Below are 14,639 nucleotides of genomic sequence, written 5' to 3' on the forward strand. Positions count from 1 at the left end.
TATAGGACAAGCGAGGAAGAATTTTTGGCACTTGGCTAATATCATTGTATCTTCACTACTGCATAAAAAGGCCAATAGCACAGACTAGTGGTATAGTACAGTACTTGGAAAAGAATAGTTACAATTTTAAGAGTCAGTTCTCCTTTAAAAGACTTCATGGACCAAATCTATCCTGGTGTAGTATCTCTGAAGTAAATTGTGTCATACTGGGGATGGATTTGGCTTACTTCTGTGTTAAGATATGATTGAATGGATACAAGGTAAAATATAACCTCTCTTTGCTGTGGTACAGTAGCAGGCCACATGGTTATTCAGTATCAATATAATTATCATTTTTTTCAAAATTCAGAATGATGCACATAGTGTAATACTTTCCAGATCCAATGTTTATATGTGTGAGTGTAAGCAGTGTTTAGTTATTCAAAATAAATCATTCTTAATGAAGATTATGGATGAGTACATTCAAAAAATAAAACGAGTAGCCTCGGAGGATGTATCTGTAACCTTGACATGAACCTCTGAAGGGAAAATTGTACCTATAAGGCACAAATATACATATAATTCTCAGAGTTACTGCTGAAGTTGGAGAACAGATAGTAAGCATACTGTCCATTGGTCTATAATTAGACACTCTAAACCTTCCTAGGGTTATAAAGGTTCCTCTGCCTTTCAGAAGCAAGAGTGATGATCTTTGACATAAAGTCTACTTTAAATACTAAAAGTTAAATGATTTATAATAGTTTCACCAGGATGATGCAAATGTAGCCACATTGTTTAAAGTGCCATAGATTTGTCTATATGCATAAACATTTTTAAAAGACTTTTCTGACATCCTCCTGTTACTGCTCTGAAGCACTGTTTCATGTTGCTGAGCACCAACACTGATTCAGCAATTTCTATTCCAAGTCACCAGTAGTGACCAAAGCAGGGATTGTAGAACTCTTCAAACCTTTTTTGCAAAGGATGGCTTCAACTTCCAGGATGGTGCTGATTTCTCTTGCATCAGTGATCAGTAAAAAGGATTAATGTTAGTACATGGGATTAGTGGAGTTGATGCTGACACCAAACAGAGAGGTGAGAGTATTAATATCCTTTCTCTCCCTTCTTTCTGATCCTGCTTTGCTTTGTCAAAATGATCAACAGATGTCTTGAGGAACGTGCAAGGCATTTTACCTTACCCAAAACAAATGCCATGTCCTGGTAAACTCCAGGATACTGACAGCAGGGTGCACAAGCAACTATTCTGCTAATGATTAACCTGCTCCTGGCATGGGAGAGAGTATTTATTGTTTTGCCAACATTGAAATAATTGGCCCTGACTTTGTTTCAAGAGGCTAAGTGCTCCTTCAGGATAAGTTTCTAGTTTAAGTTCCATTTTTAACGTGCTATGTATTGTTTAAATTAAGAATGGTTTTGTGTTGTATTAATTCTTGGAATACAGTGAACCTGTAGCGAAGGCAATGCATGAGTGCTACACAACTCTGCGCTGCCACCCCCAGTGCTGCTGGGCATTGGGTCTGGCCAGACTGCAGCCCCACCCCCCACTGCTAATGCAGAAATTGCACAGCTGCCACCACCTCTACTGTTTCCAGGCCCTAGTTCTGGCCAGGCTGCAGTCCCATGCCCTACACTCTGCTGTTGGAGCAGAAATCTGGGGGGGCACATGTCTCCTCATGCCTCTCTGTTGTGTTGCTTATGACCTGTAATACCATTCAGATTCTTAACTAGTATGCAATCAAATATAGTATCTAGGTTTTCGGCTTTGTCCCTCCAATAGTATTAAACTCAAGCATTTAAAAATGGCAATAAGACTGATAATGTAATTATGTAATTAAAGTGTGGTGACACCCCTGCTGTAATATTACTCAGGAGTGGTGCCTTTTTTTTAGTAGGCTAGCGGCATTACTTTTCATATCATTTATTTTAAAAATTAAAATGAATACTATTTGTATTTTACATGCATTTTATTTAACTAAAAGAGATGTGTGCATATAGGTTATGAATAAATAACCAATATTTTACATGTTTGATTGAATTTAAAATAGTATGTGATTTATTAGTTGTTCATAATTGTCACTGTATATATTCTGGTAATTTGGGGTTTAAGACAGTGCACTTAAATCATGAATCTTGGCATAGCTATGCTTGGGACTGCTGAAAATGTGCTGCTATCATTTTCCAGACAGTGAATGACTAGATGGGTATTTCGGTTTGGAAGCATCTTTCTTGTCCTCTCAAGTATATGGGGGTAGTTTCTGTCAAATTAGGGAATATGATTAATTAAGGAAAAGCAACATTGCAAATGTAGAGGTAGAAGCAGTCAGACATTATGTCCTGCCATATTGAAGAAGTTAAGGAGAATCTGTGCGAAAATGTTTGAAACTCCTTTGTTCCTTGTTGTACAGGTTCAGCCTACAAAGAATCAAAATGCAGTGGAAATTTGAAATAGATTTCTAGTCCTGTTTTGGAACACTACCTACCTGAAAAAACAATTGGGTAAAACCAAAAGAAAATGTGTTTTTAACAAATATACTCAATTCAAAGTTAGAATGGAAATATACTCTCTGTTATATACAGTTTTAGTTCCTTGTTACATGTTCCCTTGCAAACGTTTCAAATCATTGGAGTGTAGTTACCTGTTAGTACATGTTACGAAATAACCCTCCCTTGAAAAGGAACAATTTTGGGATACTGTGAGGGCACTTAACACATGCTAAATTGCTTGAACGTGCATTTGTTGTGTTTAACTGTACTTGGTAAGTGTTAAGTTGAAAATGACACCACCATTGTGATGCATTACTTAACATTTATCTTTTTTTTAAATATCAACAATTCTTAAAATAGGCACTAGGTGGTGTGTTAACCTTTGCTGTGAATTGATGTCTTTCTGTGGAACCCATCAGTATCTTTAGGATGCAGGGTTTCTTTTTTTAAACTCATCTCAGAAAAAAATAATTATTAAAAGCATTAGATAGCAGAATTTTGCCAGGTTTTCTTTTAACCCAAATATTACTCCTGACTTTAAAGCAATTCACTTCTGTACTTTGCACTGTTGATATAGTAGATAAAATATTTCTTAAGTATATCTTTGTCCACTACTTGGTTGTCAATAGCTAGATGAAATACAACACCATTTCAGTTGCCAAATAATTTTAATGATTTCCTCAGGCCTATGCTTTATTGAAACATATTACAGTATATTGTGGATGTTGTCGTAAATATATTTTTTTAAGGATAGGAGCTAGTAGAGATTTAAAAATAAGAAACAGAAGGCAATTCTGTACTCTACTACATGAGTTTTGATTTATTTTTGTACATTGTGTCAGATATCCAGGTTGTAGCTGTATTGGTCTAAAGGGAAAAGGAATCAAAACTCAAGGAGTAGGCGATATTTTTTAAAATTTATTAATCATAAATAAATATTTCCAAAACTCGTGGGAGTGGTGATATTTTTTATTGTTTGCAGATATCTAGTTGGTCTAATAAAATATATCACCCCTTCCCCTTTGATTTCTTTTTGTATGTTGACATATATATGTGTATGTATGCAAAAGCATCATTTTGTTTGCTCTTTAATTTTACTTTTAAAGACAGTTGTCACCACTTAACACTTAGTGATCTGAAAGTTTAATTATAAAAAACATTTTTTTCTCATGAGTTACCTTTGAAGTCTTTTTGAAAATAAGTTCTTTTAAAAAAAAAAAAAAGGCATTTCTGACTTTAGGAAATACTGTTTAATGACAAAAAGTACCTGAAAAGCAAAGTGCTCTCCATTTCTATATGTGAGAGGCAAGGATATTTTTGGAGTTATATTTTTTATTGGACCAACTGCACAGTTGGGAGAGATGTTAGACAAACTTCTGAGCAAAAGTTACCCTTCACCTCAGACCTGAAGAATATGGGATATGATTATAATTGCTTTGCTGAAATGTGATAATCAAAGGATTTGCTCCAATCACAGTGGCAATTTAGAAAAAATAAACTCTATACTTTAGAACTGGAAATAAAGTGGCAAGGTATGATGCAGTACATGTCTCCCACTAAGATAGGGATATATCTTTAAACATAAGGACAAACAGATGATCAAAATTTTATCATCAAATTTCTGTTTTCTCAATTATGCTTTCCTGTGCTGAGCCAAAGTCCTTAGCTATCCAGCTCTGCAGGACCTTTGGATTTTTGTAGAAACCAGTCACTAGCACAAGGGGGGGTTAAAGTAAAAAAATTCTGCACATTTCTCTTTGGCAAACCACAGTGGCTGAACTAGGAAGATAACATGGACACATCCAAATATTTTCTATAGGAAGGACCGAGTATTATAGCACAGACTTGGGGGAAAACTAAAAAAGTTGATTTTTTTGAAGTGTTGTCCTCTGAGGCAAAAATAGGACTTCAGGATTTGTATGCAGAGTGATTTGACTGGAGATACCACATTTACTTGAATGTAAGATGAAATTTTTGCCCAATCAACATGCGGGGGTGAGGGGGGTGGGGAGAGGAGGGGGAGGTCTCATCCTGGATTCAGGTACTCTCCTGGGACAAGCAGCAGCTCAACTTTTCTTCAGCCCTGGGCTCAGGGCTAAATCTGGAACTGAGCTGCTACCTGCCCTGATCTGGGGTGATTCGTTTTACAGGGAAGGGGGTCCAGAGATTGGGGAGAACTACCTGTATGGCTTGTGGGGAATGCAGGGGACACTGCATAGCCTTCCCTCCCTGGCTGCCTCCTCCTCACCTTACCTTCTACTCTGGCTTTGGTCCCTCTAGTCCAACCTTGCCCAGCAGTGAGCTGCAGCTGCTGCTTTTCTGTGGCTGGGCTGGGTTTGGGCCAGGCCAGAGTTGCTGCTGCTTTTGGCTGACCCAGAGCTGGAGCAGAGCTGCAGCAGAAGCTAAGCAGGAGGAGGAAGGCACAGGGGGACAGATGGCAGGGGTCAGGCGCAGGTATGAGGGGAGGGGCAGGAAGTGGAGGGGGCAGGCACGAGCCCGGGGGGCAAGGTACAGGGGGCAGGCAGCAGGGGAGGCAAGCCCCAGGGTGGGAGGAATGTGGCAGGGGGGACAGGCAAGGAGTGGGGGTCTGGTCCATTGGCCTCTGCCACTCTTCCCTGCCACAACAGTGGGGTGGACAAATTTAAGACAGTCTTCCATGAATTAGATTCTATACATGGAAAATTATAACATATTTATAATTTTCCATGTATAGAATCTAATTATTTGGGGTTTATCTTAAATTCTAAGTAATCTTGGATTTGGGTAAATATGGTACTTGGTTTTAGTTTCTTTTTAGGTACCTAAAGACAAGCTCTACCACATCTGTTCCTTTCCCAGAGATCTGAGGAACAGTACTGTGATACCTGAAAGCTTATCTATGTCTATCCCAGCCATGCAGTTGGTCCAATAACATTTACATTTTCTGGACCATCATGGCAAAATCTTCACTTCCACACTTACTCATTCAAAACTGTTGTGCCTGAATAATGACTTTGATTGGGGTCTTTCTCTTTGTTAAGCTTGGGCAACACTTACATAATTTGTCATGTCATTAAACTATGGTTGAATAGAGCTGAGAACTTCTCAAATGTTTCAAATTACTATTTAAAATGATTGAAAGTGAAATAACTGAAGAGGTAAATTGCTATGGAGAGCTGAAAAGTAACCCCCCTTTTAATAGCAGTCTAGTGGTTGATGAGAGTCGAAATTAAATGGTCCAGCTTTAGCAGGTGCTTTCTACTCTAAGCAGCCTTAAAATGAGCCTTGTGTAGAAGCATTTTTTGTTAATCTTGATTAGGAAGTCTTACCTAAATTGTCCACTGGATAATTCATTGGAGAGTAAAAGTAAAATACATTTTGTAGCTTCTCTGTAAACGTCTTCTCATACTGGATCTCTTCTGGTAGATTAAGCCACATGTCTTATGTAGATGAGAGCTAAATTTGCAGGATGATGTCTTTCACTGTATTGGATCACTGTCTAGCTAAGTTGCTGAGTGTTATACCTTTATGTTAGTTACAGTCATATTGTCATCTAGGTATGTTAAAATGAATGTTCATGAGCCTTTAGTAGGCCTTGGATGGAATATTTTATAGTGCAAAATGAATGATTAATTGAGCTATGGTTCATGGGGATGATTAACCGTAATCAAGGCTCAGTATAGATATTCTGGAAATATATCATATTTTTATATGATATATAAAAGTAGCATCACATTGTCCATAAAATAGTAGAAAGAAATATACAAAAGGAGAAAAGAGCTTGATTAGAGAAACTAAAGATAAGTGAAAAGAGGAAGGAAGGAAGAGTGGCTATATAGTAGATGAACATGTTTTAAAACAAATCAAAACAGTTACATTGTTTTGTTAAATACTGGAACTCGTCATATGAATGTGACATAAATGGGGTATTGGAATTCACCAGCTTTGTCATGTGACTAATGTAACTAATTACAATGCCCAGATCCTATAGGCAACTACATTTTATAATAATAATAATAATAACTAATAACTACATGCAAGATATATAACACGTGGGAACTGTCAATAAATATTTGAATATTCTGTTATTAATGTAACACCAATAGGATTAGTCACTAGTTTCCACAAATATTGAATTTTTATTTCTTTATTTACAGATCAGATTGATTTACAGTGGTTTTAAAATCAAGCCCATAAACTCCTACAATTAATTAGATACTGATCCCAGCAATATTGCAGTCAATATATATTTATTCACACTACCTGAAACTCTTTTCAAAAGTTCCAAACTAGACTTTAATCCATTCTCTGAAATTTTCATTTTTATTTCCATTTTCTTGCATCCATTCCATTTCTGTATACTCTTAATAATAAACCTTACTCCTCTTCTTACACACCATGCAAATACATTTATGTCCATTTTTTAGAGTACTCTAAATGAAGAGATTAGAGAGGAAGCAAAATTATTTTCATCTACAGGAAACTTTTCTTCCTATACATGTCCAGGCATATTTTTTTGTTTATAAATAACTTGTTTGTAATCTTTATTTCAAGACATAATGTTTTATTTCTCTTTCTACCTCCACATATAACAGTGGTCAAATGGCATATGCTTGGCTAAAATGTTTTAACATTGCTTTCTTTGACAAAACTAATGCATTTTTCATTTAAATCTCTGTACAGGTAATGTGGGTATGTAACTTGTGCCGAAAACAACAAGAAATCCTCACAAAATCAGGAGCCTGGTTCTATAACAGTGGATCAAACACACCACAGCAGCCTGACCAAGAAGGTATTAGAGGGCTGCGAAACGAGGAAGCACCTCAAGAGAAAAAAGCAAAACTTCAGGAGCAATCCCAGTACCAAGGACCCTCAGGTGACATATCCACAGCAGCTTTGGACAGAAACAGATCTCAAGGGCTCATGAGACAAGAATCAATCAAAAATGGTTCAGAAGTAAAGCACCAGGTTGTGAGTGACACGACTTTAGACAGGTAAGGAACTGTTTCCTCTGTTTATTGATAAGAGTTTGTAGAATTTAACTTTATGCTATATATTTTACCTCAGTTGCTTGCATTTACAAACTATGTATTGTAGGGTTTTATGATTCTACTTTCATTAGTAACCAACTGAGGAGCCTTTCATCATGTTCAGAAGGGGAAAAGAGAGGGATTTTTTTATGTCCTTTATTTCGCTGAAAGAGTATTTTAGTCAAGAAATGACAATGACACTACAGATATTAAAAGGTGATGCTAACAGTGTACTCATAGTCCCTTTGCTAAGCTTATCATCCCTTTACAATTCCTCACCCCCATGCCGTGTAAAAGGAGTAATCCTCAATACTGTGTGACAGTGGCATAACAGGTAGGGTTTGCAACTTGGACAAACATGGAGGGGGGAGGAAGGGGATGGGTTGCAAGGGTCTTACCCAAAACAGTCCTTGGTGTGCGGATGCTGCTGCTGTTGCTACTGCACGTTCTGCTCACCCAAGCTCTTGCTCTTAAAGCAACATCAGTGCCGTGCCTGTGCACCAGCTGCTATTGAAAAAAATGTGCTGTGGGGCTGTTCTTGCTTCTGAGGTGCAGATTCCATGGGGGTGGAGGATGATTTTGGTGCTCTTCCTAAGAGCTGGTGCCACTGTGGTCCCCCTGTGCCACCCCTAATTACATTACTGCTGTGTGGTATTATTTTTATGGCATAATTTTTGCCAATGTGATTTTTGCCAATGTGTAAAAATAAGGCTATGGAAAGTGTTTTGCTGGTGTAAGGAAGGTGGTAGTCAAGCAAACTGTTGGATTATAACTTCATGTAGTGCTTTTTGTATTTTGAATGGGAGATTGCAGTGCCTTTGAGTGATGGTGTCAGCATAGAATCTTCTTGAGTGTTTCCAATTTCTTGAACCTTAGTTCTCTTTATTAAAGAAACCAGTTATTCAGACCCTTTTCATCTTGATGCCATCTGTCAATGTTTGTAAATTCACCTTTTTTTACATGTATATAATTAAAATTTTCTTTCAACTCAACAGGTATTGATTCTTTTTTCATGGCTTGGTTTAGAAATACATTTAATATAATTGATCTAATCTCATTTTGCGTCCCTTATTTTGCCTGCTGCCCTTTGCTCCAATCTCAGTTGACAGGTTCAGCACTGAGCGTCTCTGAGTGTTCCTTAATTATATTCACGATCTCTGAGCTGCACAGTACTGAAACTGGCAGCTCAACTTATTGCTAAGGAGCATTGGTCACAATGGGACAAAGAAAGACTCATCATTTCACATTTTTTCTTAATTATTTCTAGAAAGTGGGATCGTCTATCCCCTATAGTATAATATTGATAATAAAACAGGTTCTTTGTTCTCAACTGCAATTCAATTCTCTCTTAAAGGCTCTTTCTGCTCTCTCTCTCTCTCTCTTTTACACACATATATTTGAGAGAAAGAAGAAGTTTTCTAGATTCTTTAAATCTAAAAATCTATAGTTATCTAGATTTTTAAAATGCTGTTATCTAAACTCTAAGTATAAGTGTAATATAAATAAATACAGTACAAAGTTAAATTGGGCAATGGGAAAAATGTAGACTCTACCTCTAAAATTATTTTTCCTTCTACCCACTGAGATCAGAAGTATTTAGCAGAGTGATATCAGTTCATGGCTGCTATGCATCCCCTTAGTTTTAGTCTTCCTTAATAGACACACAATATCAAACTTGGAGTTGTGCCCATGATAAGTTTGACATACCCTCTTGAAATTGAGAGGTAATGTCCATCAAGCTAACCCTCCTTCCACTGAAGGAGATCCTGAACTGAACTGATCACCTCTCCCCTGATTACAAAGTTGTTGGTAGAGAGGGTTAGAATTAGAAATGGAGAGGGTTGCACAGTCTTGACATTCCCTCTATCAGAGTCTCTGAGGCACGTTAACCTAGAATTCAGTAGCTGAGCAAAGTCTCAGATTTGGATCACTGAGTGGCAAAAACACTTTTGAAAGAGATAATTTTTACTTGTAAGTATTTTTCTTTTTGTTTGTTGTTAAAGATCTCTTTCCATTTTTAAGTTGAAAGTCCACAGTTTCTATTGGCACTGTGATAGTCATTGCTTAGCACTTCTGCATATGAAGTGTCATATGTCTTAATTTAGGTGGTCAGAAAGTGAGGAACCGAGTTTTCCTGGGAAGCGTTCACTTTACCCACACATTGTCCTTGCTGTTGCTGATGTTTCTGTACCACTCCTTAATTTATTCCTCTTTCTAATCCTTTGTCTCTTTATCGGTATAAGTTCTTGATTATGGGAGCCATATGGTGTATGTTTCTGTGGCACTTAGCACATTTTGCAAAGCATTTTAATAGTAATAATGTTGATTAATCCACTATTCAATATTAACTATATTAGCATTCTGTTTTGCCTACATGTATGGCACTACACTGTGGTATGAATGTGAGCACAATAGAGACATGCAGGGCAAACCAATGGAGCAGTAGCATCATGGGGGGTGGGCAAGCCCCTGTGGGAAAGAAGCCAGAAGAACGGGGGGAGTAGGAACTTCACTCTGGAGCTACTAGGGTGCTTGCTACTGCCTGCCTGCTGCTGCCTGTCTTGCTCTACTTGCCCCCATTGTAAACAATATGTGTCACAGAGCACAAGGTGTTCTGGAAGTCATAGTTTTGTTGAGTAGCAGTGTAGTTCACTGCTCCAGGGGAGGGAGTTGACTCCATTTTTTACACAAAAATCAGCAAATTTTTGCCCTTTGGAGAAAGGCTTCAGTGGCAAAAAGTGGGATGAATTCTCCCTCTCTCTCCCAGGCAGCAGCAAATTCCACTGCCACTGTAGATTACCTATGATTACCAGAACAGCTTGCCCAGACAGCCACTTGCTGTTATTCTGCGACTTGCAAGTCAGAAGATCCTTGGAAGAGGGGGAGGGGTGAAAGCAGACTGCTCAGGATGCATTTTTCCATGCTACAACTTTGTAATGGAGTGGAGAGCTTGTTTTATTGATCTGGGATTAGAAATTTGCTTTAAAAATATGAGATAGATTTGGACTACAAAACTGGGATTTGAACTTCCCCAAGGCTCTTTAATAAAGGGGTTTTAATTTGGGCTCATCTCTGCTAAAAATAGAAGTAAAAAATCTTTAAGATTGATAGCTGTATGTGTTACAAACATATTAGTCTTTCATTATTAAATGTATTTCTAGTCTATATCTGGTATTTCCAATGCACCTCACAATATTTTACATGGCTTTTTGCTAAATAAATTTATGGAGAAGATGCACCCAAAAGTTTATGATGGGACTCAGTGTAATACTGTAACATTACTTTGAGTTACTGACCAACCTGTATCTGACAATGAAACAACCTTGTGACACGTAGGGATTTTAGCCTAGGGCAGTTATAAAATGGCATTTAAAGATTTAACTATGTTTTGGGCAAAGTATAGGTATTGGAAGAAGCATATTGTAGGATTCTGAAGAGCAGTGAATCCAATAAGTTTAATGCTAAATGATTCAACATGCTAAATGATTCAGTGGCTGACAAGAGCCTCCTCCCCAGCAGAGAGAGGTGGAGGCCGTCCCTTCCCAGCAGCTCACTGCCTCTCTCACCAAAGAGCAGACTGTGGTCATGGAAGCCAAAGTCTTCCTGATGACACCAGCGCTGCAGTCTTTGGTTCACTACCTGGATCCTCCTCTCCCTTCTTGGCCTGTAACCCGAGACTGGGAGGATCAAAGAAAACACCACCTCCGCCCCCAGACCCTTAAGCCCTGCTCCCAAATCCCTGTAGCACTTCATGACCTGGCTGGGAGCACTCTGAGCTGTGTCATTGGTGCCCATGTGGATAAGGAGCATTGGATAGTGGTCAGCGGGCTGGAGGAGTTCAGGGATCTTCTCCGCAATGTCTCGGACTTGGGCTTCCGGGAAGCAACAGACTCCCCGGGTTAAGGGGTCAGGGCAGCAGATTGTCCCCTCAGTCCCCATCAGGATGGAGTCTCCCACGACAGACACTTTGCGTATTGTCTTGGGGAGAGCGGGGGTCGTAGCTACAGTAGAGCCTGTGTTACCTGCAGGAGCTGGCAACTCAGCAGGCTCTGCTGGGGCTGCAAGAGTTTTATACCCGTTGCAGAGCTCCAGTGGGACAGGGACCTTGGTGTGGCGGGCCTTGGGGCCCTTGGCCACCTTGGTCCAAGGCCTGGGCTGGACAGAATAGGAGGTCTCTGAGTCCTCCCTTGTCCTGGAGGGAGACTGTGGTCTCCCCTCTGCTTCCCGGGAGAGAAGGTCCTGACAGTAGGAGTTGATCTCCTGCTCACAGTCCCTGATGGCGTGTGGTCTCTGGACTGCAGCCTGGAGGTCCTTCAGCTGGTGCGCTAGAGACCCCAAAATAGAGCAGACCTCACAAGGGGAGGTGGCCATGCTCCCGGACCCCAGAACCTGAAAAAGTGACAAGCAGCCCCCACAGCTGAGAGCCAAAGGCTCCGTCTGCGTGGAGCCCAGAACCATGGGCTCCATCTGGGTGGAGGCCTCTAAGGAGCCAGATGTGGGGGGCTGCAGACCCTGAGGGGAACCTTGGGTTGTGGCATGTGCCCATCCACATCATGCGGCTGGTAAGCTGGCTGCAGCTGGGACTGTCTACCCTAGGGGCTCACAGGCAAGGCCTCAGGCCCTCCTGCTCGCCTTCCTGTGCGAACTCTGTGCTAACTCACATGCTGGGCAGACAGGCGCGCCTGTTTGCACAGCTTGTTTGCGCGGCTCCGGTCATGTGGCTCCCTGGAGGGCTGGGCGAAGTAGGGGCCGGGGCGGGGTGAGATAAGAAGTCATGCTTCTCACCAACATCAGCACATGAAATATGACTCTGATAATATAAAAGTGACTCAACTAGGCATTAGGAATGGGTTATCTAGTTCAGACAGTAAGTATAGGCTCATTCTTATTCATCCATTGCTTATCCACTGTCAAAGCAAAATGCTTTTTTGAAAAAGTTTGGCTAACTTTAAAAATAATTTTATGAGTAGGGACCTACTGAATTTGTGATTTTTTGGATTCCACGGATTCTGTGAAATTTGGCATTGCCTGCAAAATCTGTGAAATCTTCAGGGAAAAAAAGCAAACTTACAGAAAATAAAATTCTGGCGCCTTAGAGCCAGCTGCCCCTGCTTCACACCAGATTAACTCTGAGGACTGCCTGTCATGTCACCCTGCCCTTCTCTACCAATCAGTGGTGAGGGGTGGGGCTGTATGATGGACAGTCATTGCAGCCAATCAGCAGTGAGGGGTGGGGCCATTGGGGCTCTTCAGGCAATCAGAGACAGGGGAGGGGCATCATGCTTCACCTGCAAAATGGCTGCTGGGCCTTGCATTCTGCCTGTGAAATGCCTCCCCCCACCCCCATCAAATTCAGTAGGTCATTATTTATATGTCTATGTTTCCTGGTTCGGGCCAAAAATCTGACTAGAAGACTATTCTCAGGGTATGTTCTATGAGGTCCAGTGCAAAAAGTAGTAGTAAAAAACCTTGGTGTTTTATTGAGATGTCATGGGATTGCTTTGTTATTGTTGCATCTATTTAACATCTTCCCTTGGTGGAAAAGAAAGATGCTAGTTCTCTGGATGAAGTAGGTAATTTTCAGTAAGTGCTGACAGGTGTGTACTTCCTGCTGTAACACATGGCGCTTTTCAGGAAACACCATGAGTTACATTGATTCCCCAGATCCAACAGATGTTTGCTGTTGGGTTCGGGGGGTTGGGGGATTGAGTTCTGGTTCGGAGCTGCTGTGTGTCTGCAGCTGCTCTCCCCTAGCCCTCTTCCATTCCCCTCATGCAGCTCCGGTGTTGTCTTCTGAGTGGGAGAGGGACAAGGGAGGGGAGGAAGTTCCATATAGAGTTTGCCCAGCCTGTGCTGGAGGGTTGGGTGGGTTGATTGGAGCCCCGCTGCACTGCTTTCAGAGGGGGGCTCCAATCCACCTGCCCCACCCTCCAGTGTAGGTTGGACAAACCCTAAATGGAACCCCTCACCTTCCTTGTCCCCCTTCCATTTTGAAGACAGAAGTTAATAGATTAATAGATTGTTAGGGGCTGGAAGGGACCTTGTAGACCTTTGGGTCCAGTCCCCCTGCACTAGGCAGGAAAAGACAACTGGGGTCAAGTGAGCCCAGCAAGGTGACTTTCCAGTCTCCTTTTGAAGATTTCCAGGTTAGGTGACTGCACCACAACTGGAGGGAGTTTATTCCACAGTCTGGAAACCCTGACTGTAAAGGAGTTTTTCCTGGAATTGAGCCTGAAGTGGCCTTCCAGGAGTTTGTATCCATTGCTCCTGGCCTTCCCCATGGGTGCCCTGGTGAACAGCTGTTTACCGAGTTCTTGATGTACTCCCCTGATGTAGTGGTAAGCTGCTACCAAGTCTCCTTTCAGCCTTCTCTGCTGTAGGCTGAAGAGACCCTATTCCCTCAGCTTCTCCTCGTATGGCTTGTCTTGCAAGACCCTGATCATATGGGTGGCTCTTCTCTGAACCCTCTCAAGTTTTTCCACATCCTTGTTCAAGTGTGGCTCCCAGAACTGGATGCAGTACTCCAGCTGCAGTCTCACCAGTGCAGAGTACAGTGAGAGTATCACTTCCTTAGTTTTGCATGAGATGCAATGGTTAATGTATGCCAGCGTGTTGTTTGCTTTGCTGGCCACAGCATCGCACTGCCAGCTCATGTTCATGCTATAGTTGATCACTACCTCTAGGTCCCTTTCGGCCATGGTGCAAGTCATATTGTCGCCACCAAGGGGATGGGACTGGCTACATCAGCCCAGTCCTGTTCCTGTTGTGCTCTGATACAAATTAATGAAGGCGCTCCACTTCAGAGTGCCTTCATCTGAACCCTCATGTAAAGTAATGAGGATTTATGTTGTCATGTGATCAGGTACTTTTAAAGCACTCTGCAGCCATGCACTTCTGTAAAGGCATGGATGTAGAGCACTTCAGGGGCCGATTGCATGACAAACTGTCACTTTTGTCTGCTCCCAGTATCATGTTTGAAGAAAGACTAGGGAATAGGGCTCTCAATCCCCTTTTCAGGCTAACATGGAAACAAGATTAAATCAATAAAACAAAAGCAAAAAGTACAAAGAAAGAAAGTGGATACCAGGCAAAACATACACCTCTTCTCCCCCCCCCCCCCCAAAAAAAGGAAAAAAGGGTTTTGTT

At 41.0% G+C, this 14,639-nt stretch overlaps 1 protein-coding gene across 1 annotated transcript in view; it reads left to right on the forward strand.

Annotated features, from left to right (window-relative positions):
• The window catches only part of RIMS2 (regulating synaptic membrane exocytosis 2), a 1,108,253-nt gene that overhangs the window by 123,235 nt on the left and 970,379 nt on the right, over positions 1–14,639 (forward strand). Inside the window, exon 3 of the mRNA XM_019528053.1 lies at positions 7,147–7,457. Coding sequence (XP_019383598.1) covers positions 7,147–7,457 — 311 coding nt within the window. The remainder of the gene's footprint in view (positions 1–7,146; positions 7,458–14,639) is intronic.

Source organism: Gavialis gangeticus, unplaced genomic scaffold, assembly GCF_001723915.1.
Source record: "Gavialis gangeticus isolate Ggan-Ray unplaced genomic scaffold, GavGan_comp1, whole genome shotgun sequence".
Taxonomy (NCBI): Eukaryota; Metazoa; Chordata; order Crocodylia; family Gavialidae; genus Gavialis; species Gavialis gangeticus.